The following is a 19,303-nucleotide window of genomic DNA, read 5'->3' as shown; positions in this document are numbered from 1 at the left end:
AGCCTAATCAAGAATCTAATTTATAGAAAATATTCAAATTCTGTGGAAAACGATAATTGCTTCATTGTTGAAGCTAGTATAATTTATTTGTCATTTAGATTCATCATTTACTCTGAATAAATAGAAATGTTCATAGAAGTAGAGTGGTCATGTCAACTTTTCCATTAAACCTGATTTAACCTCAAAATTTTGGTCTCTTTTTTTTGTCTCATTTTTTTCTACCATCTGGTTCTACATCTTGGCAGGATTATCAGCAACTGTATACAGGTTGATTGGAAGAATGAGGAATTGTTATCCAAGGTTATTGGGTGTTCACATTCTGAACCCACAAAGATACAATACCCTTGTATGTTAATTACTGTCAATGTCACTTTGCTAGCAAATTATGTAATACATGTATATTGAAGTATAAAAGAAATACATGATTATATTTCTGTGTCATTTGTTTTAGGATATTTATGTTCATGTAGGAAATTTTGGTGCAATTTATTGTGGCCCTCACACCATAGCAATCAGCAGTTGTGTACGGTTGCAAATAAGAATAGCTGTCATACGTTTTCTAACCAAATTCTTAGTGGTCTTACTTTTGTTATTCATTCCAAATTATAAATTAAAAAATGTCTTCGAGAAGTGTGCTCATTTCAAATATAACATTACAAAACTTTATATTTTTACCAAAATAAAATTAATATGAGATTACCATGACTATTATAAAGCTAAAATTCTAGTTCAACTGAATATAACCAGTAACATTTGGTAACGAACAATTTTAGCATTCCGAAATTCTCTGCAGTTTCCATCAAGCTGCATAGCACAAGCAGAACTTTCATGTTAGCAATTTAAGACATAGGCTTGGTTTTTGTTAAAATCAGTCAGTAAAATACTTTGTATGTTAAGATTTGTTGTGTATTATGTAAAGTAAATGTTTTTGGTGCATTTTTTGTTGGCCAATTCTACTTTTTCTGTATATTGAATTTTTTTTCTTCTCTAAATCAATTGGTTTGATGCTATGAGATGATTAAACTTAAATTTAACATTTCATTTTCTGTCTTTTCAATTTTGATAAAGGGGGAAAGGGAAAAGTAGGATGTAAAACTCCATTTCATGGTTGAAAGACTTTTGCAAGCAATAACCATGACATAAGAACTTTATAACTTTTGAGTAGAATTATACTCACAGCAGACGATAAATGCTTGCTTAGGACTAAGCCTGGCCAAAATGAGGGAATAATTTTAAAATTCTTTAATCTTTTCCATTGGCAGAAGGCAGAATTTCTTTGAATGGCTTTTCAACACGGAAATTTGGCATTCTGTTTGTCTACAATTCTTTATGTTTGGAATTATCCCAGTCCAGTTCTGGATTTTTTAATTTTTTTTAATGTGAACCTTTGCTATTGACAGAGTTAACTGTTGTCTAAAGCATAAAATGCAGTTATTTCCCTTGTAATGGCGGTCCAAACAAAGTGAAAGATGAAAATGTAAAAAAATAAAAATAAAGATGAGTTCAAGTTCTAAGAAGAGACGTGTTTCAAGAATAGAATCGTCAGACGAAGATGTAGGTATAAAAAGATTCTTGAACTGTGAAACTGCAAGAGAGTTCGACGTGAAAAACTGCATAAAGAGTCAAAAGAAACCACAAACAAATTTTCATTTTCCCCCCAAAAAACCAATTTCGTACTACTCTGCACATGCATAGTTCCAATCAACAGGACACTTGTTAATTATTCACATAGGTCAACAGGAAGGGGGTGGGGCAACACTGTCGGCAGGGGCGGATAGGTGTCTACAAATCTAGCCAAAGGGAAGATGGTGGGCCAGGACTAAGTGTCTATGGTTATTAATAGTCTTGGCTTGTTTAATCAAGTCCAACAATGCTATGATTCTGCAACAAGCCACATTCCTACATAGCATCAATAGACCTGATGCTGAATGCATGGCAGAACTACATATAAATCAATATACTGTATCCCTAGTGGCAAATACAGGCTTTAGCATATCTGATTCAAATTTCCTTTTATTTTAGCTTCCAACATCTACAACTCCTAAAAATCCTAAAATTGAAGAAGTCGATGACACGAACTGTAGGAAATCATCACGAATAAAACAACGGCAAAATAAAGTTTTTCAGAAGCCAACCCGAGATGAGATTTGGAATAAAATACCATCATCATCTGAAAAAGATTTATCCAAAATAAACCCCACCAAAAGAATCAACAATTTCACAAAAGTGTAAGTTTGCGGTGTCTTTAATCCTCGGACAGCTACGACTACTCCAACAGCTCATTTTGAGACTTGATATTTGCAAAATTGAAAAATATGAAGTTACACATGTAAACGCACTTGTTAACCTTTAGGTCTAGGATTTGATTTTGAATTGTATTGATTTGCAAATCGTAAGGGCTTGTATGGTAATAGTTATAGATATTTAGTTTACATATAGGCCTATAGCTTAGCTAATACAGCCATGAAAAACCCTTGAATTCCGTCCGTTGCCTTGAAAAACCTTGATTTAAAAAAAAACCATAAAAAACCCATTTTCTCTTGAAAAGTCCTTGAATTTTGAGTTGAGTCAAATTGTGTATATTTTTATCATTAGCCACATTGACAAATGTTAACTATCTTTATTGATTTCACAGTTCAGAAGTAAGGTACATGTGTATTCTGTCAGACTAATATCCTTGAAAAGTCTTTGAATTTTTGAGGCAAAGTGCTGTATGAACCCTGTAATAGAATAACATCTGAGGCGTCAATTGTCATTCATTTCCTAATCAAATACAGTGCAGAAAAGTGAAACATTTGTTGGCCATTGAGCTGTTTTATTAAATGTAACAGCGCTAAAAAGATTTCAATATCAATTCCCTAATCTAGGTGTTCTGTTTGAAAATAATGACCCCATGATGGGTTGAAATGATATCATAAGATTTTGCAGCTACAGGTTGAACATTTTTTATGTTGGAAATTGACAAATGTGTAGCAGAAATACTTGCTAAATTTATTTCATTTCACAATGCTTGGCATTGTCCATCATCACATAACCTCCATTTTATTTAATTATTTCAGATTTTCGCGTTATAATGCCGAAAGTTATGATTTATTTAATGATGATTTTATCAATGATGAAGAGGAAATTGATTTTGATTCCACGTCCATTTCTACAGACAGTGAGGAAGAGGTATAAAGATTTTCTATTCTCTGTAATATACTGCTTAAACTCTCAATGAACAAGAGTGAGCTAACAGTAAAAATGTTCTACAGTGAAAAGTTTCTCAGATCCTATACTATCTACTAAAGCTCGTCACACATCGCTGAAACAGAATGATATAAAATCCTCATCAGGAAAATTAGGTTTGGATTGTACAGCATTTTGGGGGTTGATTTGAGTCTTGAATATATGTAAATAGTCTTCAAAAGTTCTAGTAATGTACGAAAATCAGGTAATTCTTTTAAAAATACTTCAAACTAGGAATTTTTACTCACTATTTCTGTATATCACAGAGTATCTTATCTTGATGGGTCGTCATTTTAACATTCAAACACAGATAATTCTGGACACACATAGATTTTAGGCTCAAATTTCGACGGTGAGCTGTGAACACTATAACTGATTGGCTTAGCTAAAAATTTCCCTTTCTGAGATTAAAGTGTGATTGGTCAAAAGAAAATTGCCCATCTGTCCCTTTAACCTACTAGAAAAATAAGAAAAACCACTGTTTATATGTGAAACAAAAATTTCTTCAGTACAAAGTTTTATTAGATTAAAAATGATTTAAAAACGTTTCATGAATATTTTAGTGATAATGGTTTGTAGGTTCAAATCTCAGTTTGTGGGTGAAAGTTGTGTTACCTTGAAATGATTCATCTTTCCTTAATTTTCCAGTCGAAATAGCTGTAAATGGGTTGTCTATAAACGTGGTAAAAATCTATACAAGCAAGACAATTCCCTTAATCAAAATGTCAACCAAAGCATGGCATAATCAAGAGTAAAAATATTATAGTAGTGGACTTCTCCAAAGAGAAGTACCATTAGGTGTTTCGAAAAGAGTAAGCATGGTTTGCTTCATGCTCCATTACTGATTATTCTTCTTCGTTACACTTGACTACATTACAGTAGGTATGGGGAGCCTTGGAAAGATTTTTTGCTTAATTCTTTCCTTTCCTTAACATTTTTATATTTTTTTTAGGAACAAATGGAGAGGAAAAGGGCGAGAAAGAAAAATAAAATAAAAAATCGCAGAAAAAGGTTGAAATTTGAGTCTTCCTCCTCAGATGAGGGTGTTGATGTTGATATAGAGGATCTAAAAGACTCTTATGAAACCACGATCAATACCAATACTGGGGAATCAAATGATAAAGTTTCTTCGCAGAATCAAGATATGGGAAGTAATCCTGCTTTTGAGGAAGATAACTCTTCTCAGACAAAATTGAAGGCAGATAATTTTGATATTAAGGGAGGCAACTCTTCACTGACGAAATTAAAGGTAGATAATCTTACAAATAAAAGTGTCATTGAAAACAAGGGAGGTAATGCCAATGTTAAGGGAGACGACTCTTCACTGACAAAATCAAAGGGAGATAATATGAGGAATGAAAGTGACAGTGAAAACAAGGGAGATAAACCACAGATTGACAATGAAGACAGTGATGATGAATCCCAAATATTGTTCAGTCATTCAAAAAATAAGAATATTTTAAAGAGTGACAGCGAAAGTGATAACAATAATGAACAAGAGGACAACAGCGAGGAGAATTCTGAGGAATGTGAGAGCGATTCAGAGACTGACAATTTATCACGAACAGAAAAACAATTAGCAGAAAAACAAAGTAGATTTCAGCATTTTAAAGAAGCTCAAGCAAAGTTTAAAGAGAAACAGAGACGTTTAAATATGACCGAAACTGTCAAGGTCAAAACAGAAATAACTTAAATTTTTGGTGATGTATTTGTAGTTAACCAATGAACAAAATATCTCCATTATAGTCAATATCTCTACACAAACATAGTTCTTATTATGCCATGTGTTTAAAAAATTTATATGCATAATTTCACACGAGGAATCGCCACACCTTTTTTTTTAGACAAAGAATCAAGAAATTTGATAGTGCTTGTAATGAATTGTTTGTTGTTGTTATGGAATTTGTTTTACCATTTGTTATTGTTGTGTATTTTATATTGTTAGTCATGCTTTTTAGTTTTATATTTTTTATAGAACAATGTTACTTAAAGTTCCTTAAAGTTCACATGTAATTTTGTCTTATTACTGCATGTTTATTACGTTTATTATCGTCTGTTTCTTATTAGCCCAATAAGGTGCAGAACAATAGGATGATAAAACATTAATAGTATGTACAGAACTGTACTATTAGATAAAGAAACATATCATAAATAAACTATTTATAAATTTTGTCTTATTTGAAGGTTCCATAGTTTGAAGGGCATGTCAGAGGTTCCAAATATCGAAAAATCTGTCTAAAAGTTCAAAATTCTGTCCAAAAGTTCAAAAGTCTGTTTAAAAATTCAAAATTCTGTCCAAAAGTTCAAAAGTCGCAAAATCTGTCCAAAAGTCCAGAAGCGGAAATGCCTGTCCATTAGTTCAACGGCCACAAATACGAAAAAATGTGATTAAATGGTAAAGAGATGGCCCGAAATCCCTAATAAGGTATTAGTTACATTATAGTCAGCCCTGAAGTCAAATGATCCAGATGTTGGTTTGAGTTTATGGCTATCCTGCTTCATTCCAAAATTTTTAGAAGAAATGAGTCTTCCAGCCCAATATGGCGTTTCAGCCTGAGTGCCTTGTAAGGATCTGATATTCAATGGAAAGTCATAATTCTTGTCGGTACTAAGTTAAAAACGATTTCAGAATATTCTCTTAATGTATTTAAAGGTAATCATAAACAAATTAAAGCTAAAAATGCCAAGCAACTGTTAAATGTAACCAAAATATCGTCTCACAATGAACGCTACGACGAAAACTATGAACTAAAAATCTTCTTTTAAAAATAATTGTGCATAGAATCGAGTTCAAAACGATGTTAGATAAAGGGTATCAAAGGGCTTCTCATGGAGAGATAAATTTGATGTCATTTGGACAACGCATTGAATTACAGGGGGCGATTATTCTGGCGTCATGAAGGCACAAAATATTTGTTTTTGAACCATTTTGACGTTATATGGAAAGGCAAATACTTGACGTCACAATAGGTTAATATATGCCCGCGCATCCTTGTCAGGCGTTTATTGAAGCGGCAACCATTAGACAGCTTAGTTACCTAATCAAAATGTTAAAATGGGAGGAAAGATCTCGAGGCCGAGTTGTTGCTATCTAAGTAACTGCTGTACCTCAGTGGTAGGCGAGTTTGGAGATGAGCCTTACTCGCCTACTGATCAAGTTATTAGTCGTATTATTACAGAACAGGGAAGTGGCACTAAACCCGAAGATTCTGGAACAGATGAATTAGCTAAGGAAGTCCAGCCATCTAATGTTGCCGAATCGGATAATGTTGAAGAGTCATGTAACCGCCAGATCAGCGAGGTAGGAAGCACACAATCCTTAGCGTTAGATGAATTAGATACAGATATCCATGGCGTGCCTGAATCGGATAATGTTGAACAGCCCGAGTCCAATGAGCACTTTACAACATTCGATTCAGATGAATATCATAACGTTCCCGAGTTTGATAATGCGAATGCTGAACCGCCCATTAATATGCCAGAAAGCATTCAAGATATATCAACCATCGAAAACGTTGAACCAAGCAACACATCTTCCTGCAGCGATCTTGTGGATGTAGTTGATACCGGAAGCCTTGGCAGCCTTTTCTCCGAAGAAGAGAGTTTTCTAAACCATCTGCCAAGAAGGGATTCTCAACCACGACCCCGAGCAGCCAAGGGTGCAAGAACAGCCCACAAGATTTCCTCAGAGTTCGTTGCAAATATCAGGGAAGAAGAAACAGAAACAGGCAGTATTTCTTCTAGAAATCCTTCTGTGATTTCGTCCGCAGTCGAGATTCTATCAAGTCGAGCGCCATCAACCACCGGGGAGCATCGACACGAATCTCGTCAAGGAAGGAGAAGGGCAAGACCAAGGGCAGCCAGGGGTCAGAGAACGGCCCACCGGCTTTCCGAGGAGTTTTTATTGGCCCCTGAAAGAGAGGAGACTCCAGTAGCAGTAGAACCTGTGTCTGTTGCTGTTCACGTGGAAGAACCCCAGGTGGAGCAAATTACAAGAACAAAAGTCAAGAAGATCAGCATAAAACAAGACGTATTTGAAGGAGCATTCGGGACATTCGGTGAGGAGAGAATTTGGGTAGCATCTAAAAAATCAAACACGCCATCCATGAAGAAGTCACCCAAAACCTCAGTCGTATTTCCATCTGCGTCTTCGTCACAGCTTGGCGCTCATGGCTTACCACCAAGAAGGAGATCACCACCACGGCCAGAATACTGCTTTGCCTTTGAAGAAACTCTTCCAAGCGAATCGATGTTTTTGATGCCTGGCGAGGATCTCAGGGATCACGAGTTTAATCCAGGGAGACCCCCAAATATCCCGGTTCCTCCATCCCACAGTTCGGGAGCATCTGCACTTCTACCTGCTGTTGATTTTGTTCTTCCGGGGTGTGTGCCTGACCCCCCTCCACCACCAAAGACCAGGTTAAGCGTCACTGTTATCACCAAGGAAGGTGTGAAACAGACTTGGATAAATCCTTGAATCTATGACAACGCGAGTAACAGGACCAAACTGCTTGTGTTTGAGATTTAGGGATTCTCTAGCCTCATGGAATGCTTCAACGGCTTTGATAGTTAGGTAGGTAACATTCATCTTTTCTCCATATCGTCATTGCTTATTCTGGCCACAGACAACTGTCAATGTACCAAACGTAATCTGTTTGCAAAAATGGACGCATCAGTAACGTATTCCACCATTGAAATTGTGATGGTATATAACAAATGTTACGAATGCAAAACTTCAAACTCAAATACTGTTTACAATCAAAAAAGAAAAAACTCAAAATTGATAAATATGTATATATGTGTAAAAGTTAGAAAATTGCGATCTTGATACTTGGTCCAGAAACAATTCTGACAGCGAAATCGATTGCGCCTTGAAAGGCATTTTAAATTATTTATGTTCCTTTCTGTTTTCCTCCAGATGTCGGATGGAATGGAAAAGTTGTTTTTTTAACACAGTCCAGGTTCACCGGAATTGATACTACCAGAACCAATCCATGAGGCAACAACACCAACTACCATATATGGAATATCCCAGCTGCCATATTTGGAATATCCCAGCTACCATATTTGGAATATATCAACTACCATATATGGAATATCCCAGCTGCCATATTTGGAATATATCAACTACAATATATGGAATATCACAGCTGCCATATTTGGAATATATCAACTACCATATATGGAATATCACAGCTGCCATATTTGGAATATATCAACTACCATATATGGAATATCCCAGCTACCATATTTGGAATATATCAACTACAATATATGGAATATTCCAGCTGCCATATTTGGAATATATCAACTACCATATATGGAATATCACAGCTACCATATCCCAGCTACCATATTTGGAATATATCAATTACCATATATGGAATATCCCAGCTGCCATATTTGGAATATATCAACTACCATATATGGAATATCCCAGCTGCCATATTTGGAATATATCAACTACCATATATGAAATATCCCAGCTACCATATTTGGAATATATCAACTACCATATATGGAATATCCCAGCTGCCATATTTGGAATATATCAACTACCATATATGGAATATCCCAGCTGACATATTTGGAATATACCAACTACCATATATGGAATATCCCAGCTGCCATATTTGGAATATATCAATAACCATATAAGGAACATCCCAGCTACCATATTTGGAATATATCAACTACCATATATGGAATATCCCAGCTGCCATATTTGGAATATATCAACTACCATATATGGAATATCCCAGCTACCATATTTGGAATATACCAACTACCATATATGGAATATCCCAGCTACTATATATGGAATATATCAACTACCATATATGGAATATCCCAGCTGCCATATTTGGAATATATCAACTACCATATATGGAATATCCCAACTACCATATATGGAATATATCAACTACCATATATGGAATATCCCAGCTGACATATTTGGAATATATCAACTACCATATGGAATATCGCAGCTGCCATATTTGGAATATATCAACTACCATATATGGAATATCCCAGCTACTATATATGGAATATATCAACTACCATATATGGAATATCCCAGCTACTATATATGGAATATATCAACTACCATATATGGAATATCCCAGCTACTATATATGGAATATATCAACTACCATATATGGAATATCCCAGCTACTATATATGGAATATATCAACTACCATATATGGAATATCCCAGCTTATTTGTTGAAAATTTTTGCTTAAACTGTTATAAAAGATACATTTTCGTTTACAAATTTTATAGAAGTAGAGTATGAATATTTATATTTTGATTTGATATTCTGTGAGGGTGTATATCTCTGCTTTAATTTCATGATACGTTTAAAATATATATAAAAAACAATGTCGCATCTTGGATAAGATTTTTTTTCGTTTTCTAAATAGGGTGTTTTGTGTAATATTATCTCAAAATAAGTAAGAATTGTGGTATTCACCTAAACAAACACTATAACAGTTTTATTCTTTAATAATAACAATTGTCGATATCAACTTAAATTTTATTTTAGAATACAATGTTCGATCCTTATCTTATTTCAAATATAATATATGAGAATTTCCGATTTCAATTCAAGAAAAAATTCTTATTTAATTTTCAAACGAATGCGTCTGGTCGTAAAATATCATTAATTTTTACAAATTACAAATTCTATTCCAGTTTAAGAAACGCGATATTTTTTATTTTTTAATTTTCAGAATATTGTTTATGTATTCTGCCAAATTTCAAAAAAAAGAATTGGTTATTTCAATTCCTAATATTTTTGTCTGCAATTATATTTTAAAAGCCATGTATTGAAATAAAGAATTGAAAGTATTGTTTTTGTACAATATTTGCTTATATAAAATCTGTTTTTTATAAACTTGTCTGTTTGTTATCGCCTCGGTCCGTTATTTTAAGCAGGAAGAGATTTCGAGGTTTTTCTGGGGTCCACAAATGAATAGTCAGTCCATAAGCTGAATAGTCAGTCCACAAGCTGAATAGTCAGTCCACAAGCTGGATAGTCAGTCCACAAACTGAATAGTCAATCCACAAGCTGAATAGTCAGTCCACAAGCTGAAACGTCAGCCCTCAAGTTGAATAGTTAGTCCTACAGCTTAATAGTCAGTCCATAAACTGAAACGTCATGCAGTCCTCAAGCTGAAACGTCAGTCCTAAGTTGAATAGTCAGCCCTCAAGTTGAATAGTCAGTCCTAAGCTTAATTCACAGTTCACAAGCTGCATCTAACTATAGTTAGTTCACAAGATAAACAACTTGTCTTCAATCTGAATAGTTAATCCTTAATCTTAATAGCCTTAGTAATAAAGCTGAATATTCAGCCCTAAAATTTAATCCGAAATTGAATTGTCAGAATAATGGAACAAAAACCTTAAGCAGAATAATGGAACGAAAAGCTTAAGTCCTAAAGCTCAATAGTGAGATAAAAAAAAGTCAGTCTAAATGTCCTAAATGAGAATAGTCAGTAACAGTAACACCACCGCCCCCCTCCAAAACCCCTCCACACCCTTGTCTTCTACGCCTGTTTTTTGTATGTTTATCATAGTACAGCTGGTCTGGATCTTTCTATTTCTGATCTGATCTTATTATCGTTGATCAACTTAAAGCTTCAAGTAATCTGATTTTCCCGGACTTGACTTCAATTTAGATGGGAGAAGATTAAGTCCGCTTTAAGTTATGTACTTATTGACAAGGCTGGATCTTAGTCTGTCGACAGGTGCTTTGGATATATAATCCTTTATCGAACAAGCCGGTGTGGATGTGGAGTGTAAATTGAGCCAAAGGAACTTGGATTCTAAAGTATGAGACATGTATGCCTCGAGGATTTGGCAGAAGCCAGCAGATTCTTTTGGAGGGGTGGGGGGCGGGGGGGGGGGGGGGGTGGAAATTTGAAAATTGAGACCTCTTTGATTTTTTCTGTAACTTAATATATATAAAAGTTAGATCCTAAACCAAAACGGTACAATTTCTTTATATCTATATATTTCCTATATCGTCTTGAGTCTAGTAGCAATTCATCAAGATGGTCAAAGTTCTTAAAGAAGCTATAATTATATCAATATGGTATAAATCTACTTTGATCTCCGCATCATTCTATTATTGACGTCATGTTTTTACCATTCCACTGATCACTGATCATATCTTAACAGAATAAGAAAAGTTTTTCCACATTCAATCATAAAATGAAATAGCGAACCATGATGTATATCTGCATGTATTGATTAGTATAAAGTCGATTTTCTAAGTAACTAGTATGACGTTACATTCATAAAGTATGACGTAACGTACATGATCAATTTGTGACGCTACGTATACATTATCAATTCGTGACGAGATAAAACCAAGAAGTGTGACGCTACGTATACATTATCAATTTGTGACGACACACTACAAGTATGACACTGCAACCAAGAAGTGTGACGCTACGTACACTTATATTATCAATTTGTGACGACACACTACAAGTATGACACTGCAACCAAGAAGTATGACGCTGCGTACACATTATCAATTTGTGACGAGACACTACAAGTATGACACTGCAACCAAGAAGTGTGACGCTACGTACACATTATCAATTTGTGACGAGACACTACAAGTATGACACTGCAACCAAGAAGTGTGACGCTAAGTACACATTATCAATTTGTGACGAGACACTACAAGTATGACACTGCAACCAAGAAGTGTGACGCTACGTATACATTATCAATTTGTGACGAGACACTACAAGTATGACACTGCAACCAAGAAGTGTGACGCTACGTATACATTATCAATTTGTGACGAGGCACTACAAGTATGACACTGTAACCAAGAAGTGTGACGCTACGTATACATTATCAATTTGTGACGAGACACTACAAGTATGACACTGCAACCAAGAAGTGTGACGCTACGTACACATTATCAATTTGTGACGAGACACTACAAGTATGACACTGTAACCAAGAAGTATGACGCTACGTATACATTATCAATTTGTGACGAGACACTACAAGTATGACACTGTAACCAAGAAGTATGACGCTACATATACATTATCAATTTGTGACGAGACACTACAAGTATGACACTGCAACCAAGAAGTGTGACGCTACGTATACATTATCAATTTGTGACGAGACACTACAAGTATGACACTGCAACCAAGAAGTGTGACGCTACGTATACATTATCAATTTGTGACGAGACACTACAAGTATGACACTGCAACCAAGAAGTGTGACGCTACGTACACATTATCAATTTGTGACGAGACACTACAAGTATGATACTGCAACCAAGAAGTATGACGCTACGTACACATTATCAATTTGTGACGAGACACTACAAGTATGACACTGTAACCAAGAAGTATGACGCTACGTACACATTAGCAATTTGTGACGAGACACTACAAGTATGACACTGTAACCAAGAAGTATGACGCTACGTACACATTATCAATTTGTGACGAGACACTACAAGTATGACACTGTAACCAAGAAGTATGACGCTACGAATACATTATCAATTTGTGACAAGACACTATGACGTATCATACAAGAGTGACGTTACGTACACTTATATTATCAATTTGTGACGAGACACTACGAGTATGACACTGTAACCAAGAAGTATGACGCTACGTACACATTATCAATTTGTGACAAGACACTATGACGTATCATACAAGAGTGACGTTACGTACACTTATATTATCAATTTGTGACGAGACACTATGACGTATCATACAAGAGTGACGTTACGTACACTTATATTATCAATTTGTGACAAGACACTATGACGTATCATACATGAGTGACGTTACGTACACTTATATTATCAATTTGTGACGAGACACTACAAGTATGACACTGTAACCAAGAAATATGACGCTACGTATACATTATCAATTTGTGACAAGACACTATGACGTATCATACAAGAGTGACGTTACGTACATTTATATTATCAATTTGAGACGCGAGACTACAATTATGACAGTGTATACAAGAAGTGTAACATTACTTACATTATCAATTTGAGACGAGACACTACAAGTATGACGTTGCATCGTATAAGTATGCCGTTACGTGCATGAGACGCGACGTTACAAGTATGACACTGTATCCTTAAAGTATGACGTTACGTTCATGGTCAATTTGAGACGCGACATTACAAGTATGACGTGTATTTCTGTAACTGAATGTGACATTTACATCCTTGTGGTGTGACACATGAGAGAAAGTGACGCTTTATAATTGAAGGTGTTAAATTAAGTAACATATTTCTTGAAGACTTAACGCAGAACCGGAAGTAAAGAGAAACACACAGTTAATATGTAAGAGATAATTCACAAATAATCAATTCCAGTGAATAAATCCAATGAATAAAATACCCATTTATTTCTCTTGGTGTTAACAGGTTTCTAGCCTTGTATGTTTATCGAGGATATTTATATCAAGCTGATTTCCCTTAAGTCTAATAGCCGCTACTTGTATCATCCAGATTTCCTACATATGTCTAAGAACTTTAAATGAGATTTTCTAGCCTTTTTTTATGTGAATTGGGGACTCTTAAGTTTCTATATACACTATTCTGATTTTCTAGCTTTTATTTGTATATTGGGAACACTTATAGCTTCTAACTGTACAATTCTGATACTTTTATGTGTGTACTGGGGACACTAGCTTCTATTTACACTATTCTGATTTTCTAGCTTTTATTTGTATATTGGGAACACTTATAGCTTTTATTAACAACCATTCTGGTTTTATGGCTTTTATGTGTGTATTGAGGACACTTATAGCTTCTATTTACAACCATTCTGGTTTTATGGCTTTTATGTGTATATGAAGGACACTTATATCGTCTATTTACAGTTCGATCGAAGCTAGCACGGCTTTGGTCCCCCCCTCCCTATCTGTTGCCCCTTCTTGGCCCCCTCATCTAAAGATTCACAGAAATATCACTTACATAATATCACTATAAACCAAACTAGAAAAGAGACTGTAAACTTCATGCAGGTGCTATATATCTATCTTGTTACGAGATTTATTCCCTTTAAATCCCGAGAGCCTGTTTATGTGATTGAAGAGAGAGCCGAGAAAGAAAGGATCTGTAGCTAATGTCATTAACAGATTCTCTGGTCTCGAGGTTTATCCCGGTTCATGGCCGCATTCCTCTTTCTCTTGATCTGCCAATTATCAGTTTATTGTCAGTAGAATACCATTGTTGATTGTTCTATTATTCTGGAGCTCATCTTATGAAAAGGTGTTTTGATTTTACAACCAAAGGCCTTTTTCCATAGAATAAACCAATTGCGGTTCTTATAAATATCTAATAGGTCAAATTAACAAATAACAAGCGTAGTATACAAGGACTGGATTATTTTAGGCCGCTCCCCGTTTCAGTGGTACTGTTATGGTGATATTTAACGGGCTCGCAACAATGTTTCCTGAACTTTTAACGTGTATTTGGACACCAATAGCATCGATTTGCACCATTCCAATCAGACCTCTGTGGTTCCTGCAATTCAGTGGAGTTTCTTTATGGCCAAAAAATTAGGTTGGCTCAGCTTTGCCCCACCCCCAGTTTCAAATTTATTATCATGGAGTTCTTGAATACCTGAAGCTGTTTGCACTCTCACACCCCTGTTGACTTCAAACTCCAGTTCGTAATAACCTGACATTGTGAAACATGCGGGTGTGTATTCTAATCCGATTAACTCTACCTTGACTTTACCCGCATGTCGTCTAATTAGTAATTAAAAATATTAATTAATTTGTATGATGTGATAATAATATTGACCTCCAGTTATAATTTGATCTTGAACTAAACCACCTAATAAATCAATAAACTGAATCAATATGACTAAAGTGCAAAGCGTGATGTTTTGTTTATCCATTTTTCCACTTGCCATCCATGATCTGACAAAATTGTTATCCATCTCATGTTATCCATTCTCCAAAGAATGGCAAAATTGCGAGTAAAAATTGTATAATAGTGGTCTCCAAATAGAAATACCATCAGGTGTATCGAAAAGAGTAAACATGGTCTGGCTCTCGCAAAACACCCGCTATCACTCAAATTCATGGGACCCAACCAGATAAATTCAATTCAATTATCAATTCTGATAATATATTCATAATTAGACACTGACTTGTATTGCCCACCAACTTCTAACAATTTTATGAATGATAAATAAAAGTTATTATAATCTTTGATGCTATTGGATAAATTTCAGCTGAACATGATTTGGAGCAGAATTTCGCCAGATCAAAGATGTATCAGCCTGCAGATAAAACAGCGAAGAAAAATATGGTCGTGAATATAAAGAAAATGACAAGAACCGAGAAAGATCCCGACCTCGCTCGCAGGATCCAAGTTTTACCACAAATGGAAGAGAAACATAAACAACTGATGGGGAATGCCGGAAACTTCACTTTTTCCATCGGTTGATTAGATTCCTCAATATGCCCCAGTTTTCTATAGTAGTCGCTGAAAATCCAATCGGAAAGTCTACCTGGTCCAGCCTTTTGACCGAAACATCTGCCTGTATTACAGCCTCTGATAACTATTTTGACAGTTATCGTCTGGAGTAGAACTCTCAAAATAACTATAGAGAGAGCCTGCAATAGTGCAGATGTTTCGGGCAGTTATAGGCATAGGAGACGGGGGAGGAGCGAGAGGGGTCAGGGAAGGAAGATGCCCCCTCCTCCCAAAATATTAGCTTTTTCGGGCTGTGACCGAAAAAAATATCGGGCAACAACCCGAAAGCAAAGAAAAATTTGACGGAAAATTTCGGGCAAACCGGTCAGAGACATTAATGCACATCATTAATGCACATGCAAGGTCGTTGAAAGGATAAGCAAAAAGAACGAAATAGGCCGTCCCTCATTTGTCTCCGTTACTCTACCGCCTTGAATTCTTTATGATAAAAACCAAACGTCCAATTTAAAAACAAATTTTATATTACGGTAATAAATATAAGAAACATTGAGCACAAATTGTGAAAATTGTTTAAAATTTTCTAGAAAAAAGGTTAACAATACCCTTAGTGGTGCGATTGGTCGGAATAGGTTCTATATATTTCCGTATTTCTTTTCATTATATCCAAACACGGTCCAAGCAACCGTTCGAACGACTCTCGTTCCAAGAAAGCCACTTTCACTGTACCAACCGCTTTGATAGACGCTGATCTCGGTTTATTGTTGATCAAGGCCAATTCTCCGAAATATTGTCCGCCCTTCAACTGACCCACCGTCATAATATCGTCCTTTTTATCATTTGATATTTCTACACTTACCGCTCCTTTTTCTATAAAATACATGCCGTCTGCGTCGTCTCCCTGGCGTATGATATAGGCACCATCTTGGTACTCCTTGGTCGTTAGAGAATCCGCAAGATTCATCCGTTCATACGACTCTAAAGCTTTTAAAATCGGAACATTTTCTAACAACTCTTCATAAAGTTTTCGTTTTTTAAATGCGGCCTTCAACACAATTCTTCTAAAAGAAAGTCTGTCCATGGCCCAAAGTTTGCCGGGGGTAGTTGCTTTGATCGTTGCCGATCTCGGCATATTGTACATTAAGGCCAACTCACCGAAGCTGCCATGATCTTTGAAACTTTTCACTTTTTTATCAACTCCGTCTATCAAAACATAGACGTCGTATGAACCGGAGTCGATCACGTAAAAATTGTCCCCGTCGTCATTTTGTTTGATAATGACGTCATTTGGTTGACATGTTTTTTCAAACATGGCGTCAATAACGTCGTTGATTTGATCTCGATCGAGAGCCCTGAAAATTAAAATATGAGACACTTCCTCGGCCAATCGTTTCCGTTGTTCCTCGGTTTTGGGATACACAACTTTATCTTCATCATCGTCATCGTCCTCCTCGGGATCGTAACGTTCCGCCGACACAGATGAACGTCTGGCGAATCGGTTGTTGTTGTTTGTTTTCTTTCTGATGGCTTCTGGATCTGGCTCACCTGCTTCTTCATCTTCGTCGACAATAATATACATCGGCACTGTCTTCACCTTTCTTTCGTCTCTTGCCTTGGTAAAATACTCCACTGCAAAATCATAAAGATCATCGGGATTAATTCTAATGGCCGACACAGTGAATTCCCTCAGCATATCTCCAAGACCGTTTGGAATTGTAAAATTCATTGCGTGCCTTACGCCTTACATCCGCGAAACTCGCTTAAACACAGTTAGTATTGTCCCGAATAAAGGATTTGTGTAACTGTTAACTCTAACTAAAGAAAGTCGGCAGAAACTCGCTAAAATCATTAACTTAGTCTGTATTGAACCGAGCTCAACCTCATTTCCAAGACAAAATATCCATTGATAATTATTCTAAATCGCACGAGACAGATAGTTCTATAAACTACGTGCTGTTATTCCATAGATCTCGTTACTTTTCTTTTAATTAGAAAATAGCACGCTTTTATTTACAAATCATTTAAAGAATGTCTTATCAATTTTAACAGAATTCTGCAAAAAATATAATTCCGTAGGTATGCAAGCTAATGTGTTAAAATGTTGCTGGGTAAAAAAACGTCATTAATGTAATCTATCTCAGCTGAAAATTGCGGGTATAAATCTAAATAAATTCATACGTTACTAAAGTCAGACACAGGCGCCGGATTTTTGTCTGTTGAAAACAGAAAAAATTGTTATCTTTTCAACTTTTCATTAACAACGTTAGCGTACAGATGGACATAGTTCAAAAGAAACATGGCGTATGTATGCCACTTGTTCATCAAAAGGTTCCAATGCAATTTTATGTCACGTGATGAGATTTTGTAAATTGATTGGATGAGGATGGAAATGTTTTGTGATTTTTTTTTAATTCACGACCGACTCAACGACAGACTTTAATCATGATACGATGTTAAGAGGACAAAAGTCTGTCATTTGTATCTGGCTTAACAGAGATGTGTAAAAAACTTCAACCCCACAACTGTAACAAAATAGAATATTACATCCAAGTTTGTCAAGCCTACAATCTAGTCTTTAGACATTGATATCTCTACTGTTGGAACAGATAACACAATAAATTAGAATCGATCTATGTTATTATGAAACGGAGTTTTAAATCCACAAAACGTAGACATATATCAAAGAATTGTGTCATAACATACCCACTTTCATAATGTTCAAGGTAAAACTTATATCTTATACCTTGACTACAATAGCCATCTTTCTTGTAAAACGGAATGCAGCGATTTGATTGGATTGTACTCTAATGAATACAGCCAATCAGAGTCATCGACAGAAAGACATAAAGACGTTCTTTATTGGCTTTATAGTATTCCAATCAAACCGTCATACAAGGTGGCTTTTGCATTCAAGGTATAAGATGAAGTTCGTTATAGCTTGAGCATTGTGAAAATACATACCCTACTAAGTCGGTAGCGAGTTAGATTGTCGTCTGCAAGGAGATTAGGTGCCTTGGGTTCGAATCATTCTCAAGATAAGAACAATTCTGATGCCTGTGCCTGTACTGCCGAGAGTCGGCCAGGTGTCGGCTTTGACCCTCTCATACCTAATAAACTGTTATTGCCATGTTGATTATTACATTTAGCTTCATATAGCGCATGCTGATTACAAGATGGAGTTTCAGTCAGTATGATACTCATCAAATTAGTCCTGACAAGTTATATCTGGAACAAAATACCATAGAGCTATTAATGTTGGATTGTGAAATTAGATTGAGTTTTACGTCTTCAATAACATTATTGGAATATGTCTACTAAACAGTTGTTAATGTCGATTATAAAATAGAGTTTTAAGGTGTTTCTACTAGACAGTATTACTCAAATTAAGCCTTACAATTTATATATTGGACATAATATCAATTAAGAGTTATTACAGTTGGATTGTAAATTGACATTTTATCTTCTAAATAACAATATTTGATATAGAAGGCATACTAAAGTGTTATTATTGTAGGATTGTGGAAAGGAGTGTTACGTCTCTACTATCGGATAGTATTATATAGATGACGTACGTTGTCCGGTGCCCTGTAAGGTGTCAAGGACTG

General features: G+C 35.6%; 3 protein-coding genes across 3 annotated transcripts; 2 read left to right on the top strand and 1 right to left on the bottom strand.

The window, feature by feature from the left end:
• Positions 1–1,497: 1,497 nt before the first annotated feature.
• Positions 1,498–5,398, top strand: LOTGIDRAFT_228088 (hypothetical protein; the record flags this gene model as incomplete). The annotated part of the gene is made up of 4 exons (XM_009045851.1): positions 1,498–1,554; positions 2,023–2,228; positions 3,060–3,171; positions 4,181–5,398. The coding sequence occupies 4 exons, from the start codon at positions 1,498–1,500 to the stop codon at positions 4,919–4,921; spliced, it is 1,116 nt and encodes a 371-aa protein (XP_009044099.1). The 3' UTR covers positions 4,922–5,398.
• An 885-nt stretch (positions 5,399–6,283) lies between these two features.
• Positions 6,284–15,710, top strand: LOTGIDRAFT_152408 (hypothetical protein; the record flags this gene model as incomplete). Its single annotated transcript, XM_009045850.1, has 2 exons — positions 6,284–7,676; positions 15,496–15,710. The coding sequence occupies 2 exons, from the start codon at positions 6,284–6,286 to the stop codon at positions 15,708–15,710; spliced, it is 1,608 nt and encodes a 535-aa protein (XP_009044098.1).
• Positions 15,711–16,305: 595 nt separating this feature from the next.
• Positions 16,306–17,424, bottom strand: LOTGIDRAFT_102761 (hypothetical protein; the record flags this gene model as incomplete). Its single annotated transcript, XM_009045849.1, has 1 exon — positions 16,306–17,424. The coding sequence occupies one exon, from the start codon at positions 17,422–17,424 to the stop codon at positions 16,306–16,308; it is 1,119 nt and encodes a 372-aa protein (XP_009044097.1).
• Positions 17,425–19,303: the final 1,879 nt, after the last annotated feature.

This window comes from Lottia gigantea, assembly GCF_000327385.1.
Source record: "Lottia gigantea unplaced genomic scaffold LOTGIsca_1, whole genome shotgun sequence".
In the NCBI taxonomy this organism is placed as follows: domain Eukaryota; kingdom Metazoa; phylum Mollusca; class Gastropoda; family Lottiidae; genus Lottia; species Lottia gigantea.
Note: the sequence above shows the minus strand (reverse complement) of the source record. Positions and strands in the feature narration are given on the sequence as shown.